The sequence below is a fragment of the Cyprinodon variegatus genome, unplaced genomic scaffold (genome assembly GCF_000732505.1).
Source record: "Cyprinodon variegatus isolate N-32 unplaced genomic scaffold, C_variegatus-1.0 Scaffold449, whole genome shotgun sequence".
NCBI lineage: Eukaryota > Metazoa > Chordata > Actinopteri > Cyprinodontiformes > Cyprinodontidae > Cyprinodon > Cyprinodon variegatus.
In genome coordinates this window covers 271906-278154 of record NW_015150902.1, presented here as the reverse complement: position 1 = coordinate 278154, position 6249 = coordinate 271906, and the positions used below count along the sequence as shown (strand labels likewise).

The 6249-nt window shown below is 38.8% G+C and overlaps 1 protein-coding gene across 1 annotated transcript in view; it reads right to left on the bottom strand.

Moving 5' to 3' along the window:
- The window catches only part of LOC107093833 (ras-related protein Rab-33A-like), a 21557-nt gene that overhangs the window by 3626 nt on the left and 11682 nt on the right, over positions 1-6249 (bottom strand). The window contains exon 3 of the mRNA XM_015389134.1: positions 231-371. Coding sequence (XP_015244620.1) covers positions 231-371 — 141 coding nt within the window. The remainder of the gene's footprint in view (positions 1-230; positions 372-6249) is intronic.

The following is a 6249-nucleotide window of genomic DNA, read 5'->3' as shown; positions in this document are numbered from 1 at the left end:
ATGACTTTGCCTAGCATGAGTCATAACAGCTAATTATTTATAATGTATAAATAATTTGGGGAATTAGTGTCAAAGTGAGGAATAAATAGCTTAAGGTTTTTTCATACAGTGTGTGAACATTAAGTGCTACTAATTAAAGAAGTAACTTGGTACGACAAAGGCTACACAGTTTAGGCATTCTGCTTTTAAAACACAAACAAATTTGTTGTCTTTTCCAGTTAAATGCTAACCTCTATCCATGTCTGCAGGTTACGGAAGGAAGCCATCTTGGTTACATCGTAAACAAACACCACTGCGTGTACGTTGCGGTAATAGTGTTCGACCATGGACTTGCGAAAGCGCTCCTGGCCTGCCGTGTCCCACACCTGCACCTGTAGAGACAGACAGAATACATGTATGAACAACAACATGTATGGAGGGAATTTTGTATCAGTCTTGGAGGGGAGGACAGCTTAGAATTTATGCCTTAATCTTTGTAAAACATTTAATGACAATGAAGAATTCATTCAATATGTTTGTACAGATTAAATTAGGTTTAAGTTAAAGGAAAGCTTTTTAAAAATAAATCAATTTTGTTTGCTTGTATCCTTAAAGAAAGTTATTTAACAAACTGTCTAAAAAACAACTCAGACATTACAGCTCTGGGTAATGTTCCAAGATAACTGGAAGCATTGTGACGATATTCTCACACCATCTCGGGACAGCGCTGTTCTCTAGGTGTTACAAAAAAAGTAAAAAAAAAAAACAACCACTGGACTTTGTTTCTGAGTTTGAAGATGTTTGGCTTCCCTTCCAGCAAGCTTTTTCAATTGAAATTGTCAGAAACAGCGTTGAGTTCAAGGTTCCTATAGAGTAGCCCAACAGAGCCTTTAGAAAACCTGCAAATTGAAATGGATGAACAGATTTGAGGTAGAATAAGATGACTGGCTAAGTAAAACATGTATACAAGACTGTACGTGTAGGCACTTTAGGGTGCAGGTTTTACTGGAAGAAGATCAGCTGGGAATCGGGCTGTACTGTCGTACTGTCTTCAGACTGAAAAATCTGAAATGATTAAGTGGTGTCAACTGGTCCACAATGTGTGATCAGAAGGGTTCTGGTATAAACAGAAGCAGCTCGTCCTTATAGTAGGAGTGTAAGCAAATAATCCACTATGGAGTAATGTGTTGATTACCAAAAAATGGCACTGGTGGCTTGTTTTATGGACAGTAGTCTGAAAGGCGGAAAGGGAGTATGAGAGAGGGGAGAGACATGCGGCAAAGGACCACAAGTCGGATTCGAATCAGGGTCGGCCATGTCGAGGACTGAAGCCTCCGTACATGGGTAGTGTGCGCTAACCACTACTCCACCAAAGCACACCCCGATTAATGATTTATTAAGACTACTTCCATAAGTCAGTAACAGATGTAAGTTAGAGCAGAACCATGAATGGATCCAGAGCATGGACGAAATTTTGATTTCTGAAGTGGCATTAGACCAAGTACATTTTAATATAACTAACTTCAGGGTGTGTGACCATCCATTCAAAGGCCCGCTTCAGTAGCGCATCAGATCTTTGTAAAGTGAGCTTCTCAGGAGTGACAGCGGTGACAGCCAATCACACAAGAAAAGACAGTTGGCCAATGAGGAGCTTGTGGGCGGTCTAAACTTAGGGAAGGGAGCTTCAGCTTGAGCTGCAGTTTCCAATAGGTCCTAGTGCTTGACGTGTCTTGGTGTACTGTAGCGTAACATGGCTTTTGGACAGTAAAAAGTGCAGGGGAACAAAACAGAGTTTTGAAAAATTGCAGGGAACATGTCCGCCTTGCTCCCTGCCCAAAATTACGTCCATGATCCAAGAGCCTGTTCAAGATTATGCACACTTTAATGTAGACAGGCAACCGCAAACAGAAACACCTTTTAGAAATGCTTCTAGTTGCACAAAATCTCTCCGAGTACTGATTGTTGGATTATACCAAAGACAGAAAGCTACATCTCAGCTGGCATCTACTTCATTGAAACAAAGTGGAAAACAGCCTGACAGTATGTTAGTGCGACATACCCAGTCTTTAAATGATAGCGTTACATCTCCATATGTGTCAATGGTCTTATTATTCCCTCCGTTAAATTTCTTTTTTGCCAATGCATTATGAACTGTTAGACTTGGTTTCCTAGTGATGTTTCTATTCATCTTTTAAGCAGCATAGGCTGGATTCAGGATTTTATTTGTCAAATTATGGCTCAATATTTGTAAGAGATCTACCAGGGTTTTTAAGGCCCATGCCAATAACATTTTTTTTAAACACTTTATTTCAGATTTTCATTAAACGTACAAAACTAAGGCTTCATCTAATATTCATTTTGCATATCGAATAATCTGTCAATTATTTTTTCGATTGAGTGATTCATAATCAGAAAGCCAAAAAAACTTTACAAATAAGACTTTTAACAAAATAAAACCAGGGGAAACTCTAACTTTTCCACTTGATGAGTTCTGGATAGAGCATACTGACAGACAAATGTTTTTTTTTTTTTATATCTTAAATGCAAAAATTGTACATCGTCACTGTCGGGAAAAAACCTTGTAACTCCCATTTTGGACTTTTTTTTTAATTGATACGATTGGTCAGTCCCCACATGTGAACGTATGTTTCGGAAAATATTAACCAATTAAAAGAAAAAAAAAAGAAAAAAAAAAAGAAAAAAGTCAGTTATCAACCTTGCCGGCGGCGGCATTGGTACTGATGGAACTCGCATCTCCACAAGTCGCAAGTCAAAAACCTCATAAATCCATTTAAATATAACTTGGGGGAAGCAGTATTCAAAAAGTGATACATTTAAATACAGAACAGTGAGTAAAGATATAATACCAACTCTGATAACAAAATGTTTATTTTTCTAAAAAAAACACAGCGTTTTTACAATTTCCTGTAAACTTTATGGTTTTGGACATAGGAGGTTTCCGTCCGACAGCGACGATATATTATTTAAAAATCTTGGTATAAATACTGCTCTAAGTGGGTTGCTCTGCTAGCTAAAGGCCTGTTATAGAGTCTCTATAATCCAGTTAATGATTAATCGATTACTAAATTAGTTGACAATTATTTCAATAATCGATTAATCTGATTCATTGTTCCAGTCCTATATAAAACAATCATATTTACTGTATTACGGATAATTATACCAGACAGCAACAGAAATAGACAAAGCTCACACCCACAAAAAAAACAACAACAACACAAACAGTAAAAACCAGTGAACTTAATAATTGCTACTGCAGGGCAGATGTAATGAGTTCCAGTCCCAGAGCCAGTAGATTTTTCACAAATGTTATTAGACTCCCAGGTTTTGTGGAATGTGTTGATGGACCCATTGAGAGTACAACTAATCTTTTCCAGTTTAATGTTTAACATAATGCCTCTTATCCAGTGAGGATGAGATGGAGGAGTAGCTGCTTTCCATTTGAATAAAATCAAGGGTCGAGTTAAAAAGGAAGAAAAGGCAATGACCCTAAGTGTGCCAAGGTACCGTTGGATTAGAAAACAAACCAAAAACATTAACCAGTGCAGAAGGTGATGTGAGATAAGCATCGGCATGATAAATTAGGACTAAAACCAAACCTGCCAAGTGGATAAAAAAGCTATCTCCACTCTACCCGATCAAACGCCTTAAGCCAGGCATAGACTGGGGAAAATTATCAATCACTGCACGCAGCTACAGCTCTGCTCGTAGAGCTAAGGTGTTTGCCTAGAAACACCTTACAAAGGCCAACTGAATTTAAAACATGTTTGATTTTCCCCCCGCCCATACGATTCCTGATTGGGAGGTGGTCGTGAGAGGCTAATCGCCCCTCGTTACCCCCTGTACAACATACACCCATTTGAAAACATCTCGCATGACTGGAGAATTGGCCCGAAAAGGGCAAAAAATCGTATAGTGTATACCCGGTTTTATCAGCATTTTACTGCTTCTGGAGATGATGTGTTCGGTTCAGAGTGTAGATATCAAATTAAAATAGGATTTGTCACCATGGACAAATCCAGTCTGGTCCTCCTAAACCAGCTCTATTTTGTTTTTTAAGTTAATTGGTCTAAAAGAACAGCAATCCTGAGGGTCCATATTTCTTTTTAGTAGGAAGAAAGTTATTTACCAAAGCTTCAGTATGAAGCAGGGGCAAGTATATCTTTGAAATATTTTTTTTGTAAAAATCTGTAGGAAACTAATCCATTCCAGGGGCTTTTCCACTTTGAAGGGACATTATAGCCTTATTAATTTCCACTAGTGTCCGATTTTCTCTTTTTAGAGTCTGAGTTAATTTTTGGAATATTCAGATTTGAAAAAAAAAGTTAATTAGGTTTTTTCTGTATTGAGTCTGAAGAATATAATTTACATTATAACTCTTTAAAGCAGCTGTTAATAGATCAAGGAGCCATCAGGTGTTATAATTTGCTAAATATTACGGGATGTAGCTTTCTGAATAAGTCGTCTAGCTAATATTATGGATGGCCTGTTTGTTATGATCGGCCCTGATTGCTGAGCTTTACTGTCCATGTCATTCACCTGCCTAACTCTGTCCAGTTTCTAATTATCGCTCATCTTATCCACCTGCGTCAGCTATCTGGGCCAGATCATCTTAGTTATTCATGTTTGATGTTTGTATGTTTATTTAGTTAGTTTGAGTTTGTTAAAGGGTTCATGTCCCCTAGCCAGTGAGGAGATTATTCACGAGCCAGTGTCATCAGGCGAGTTTATTCCCTAGCCAGTGGTGAGAGCGTTTCAGCGTTTCTTAATTGTTATTGATTACCAGATCCTGTTCTACCTCTCTACCACTGAGCATGCTTGTTCCCGTCTGATCTGTTTGCCTGAATTGTCTTTGGTCAGCTCGACTCATGGAACTCTGAACTCTACTTCACATTCACACTTAACTGTGGATTCCTGGAACCATGGATCTGTCTGTTCCTGTGTGGATCAGAACCCCTGACAGGGCTGCGGACTCCTGGATTCCTGAACTGTTCCTGTCTGATCTGTATTCCCTGACCTGGATCGGATCCCTGCCTGCTAACTGGGGTTGCTGCATCGGGGACATTCTTGGCGGCTCTGCGCCGCAGCTCGTTTGGCAGTCCTGCCTTCCCCTGTACGGATTGAACTGTTTAACCAAGTAAGTGACTCACAGGTAATCATCTCCCGTTAGATGATCGTGGTCAGTTACCTGTTTAAGTAAAAACGCTTTGAACTTTTCCACTGTCTGTTTCACCTTGAATACTTGGTCCATCTGCCCTGTTTCATGACATTGTCCTCCTCTTCATAGAATCTGCTATGAGATTTAATGATAAGCCTTTCAGGTGGAGTGTTACTTAAAAGATACATTTCAGTTTGTATGCATATTCTCCTTTTAATCAAAGGAGAGGGGTCGGAGATCCAGCTTTGTCCGTCCAGATCCTTCATTTCTCAATATAACTCCTCAATTTTCTGGTATTTAATTTTCCTCACATGAGCAGAGAGAAGTAATCTGCCCTCTGAGATACGTTTTAAGTGTCTCCCAGAGCGTTGAGGCTGAGATATTATTAGTTCTGTTTACCTGCTTGAAAAAAAATCTATTTGTTCTGTAATGAACTTTACTAAATCTGAATCTGCCTGCAGGAGTGCATCAAACTGTCATTTCCCTTTCCATCTTGGAAGAGTTACTTTAAAGCTCACTGGAGCACGGTCAGAAATTGGGTCATATTTATAGTCTGTCATATCATTCAGCAGATAGGGGTCAATGAAATAGAAATCTATTCTGGAAAAGACTTATATACTTACAGTAATAAGAATATTCCCTTTTAGTGGGATGTTTAAATCTCCATGCATCTATAAGTTTATGTGTATCTATTAACAAATTAATTGTTTGTACAGATTAAGATGGTCTTGGGATGGAATTTATTATGTTTTTTTTTTTTTTAAATGGCCATCATTTAAAAAATGGGTATCATTTTTTTCTAGATGGCTTATTCCTGGCGTCTGGTTCGCGGGGCCTGGCCCCCAGGGGCCCAGTCGGGGATCCTGGCAGGGGGCCCAAAAAAATCACGTATTTTGGTTTATGGATCTTTTTTCTTTAGATTATGTCTCTCACAGTGGACATGCACCTACAATGACAATTTCAGACCCCTCCATGATTTTTAACTGGGAGAACTTGCTAAACAGCAGGGTGTGTTATTTTCCTCACTGTACATTTTAAACATGACACAATGATGATAAATATTACACAAGTCCCAATTTAACCAACCAACCCCC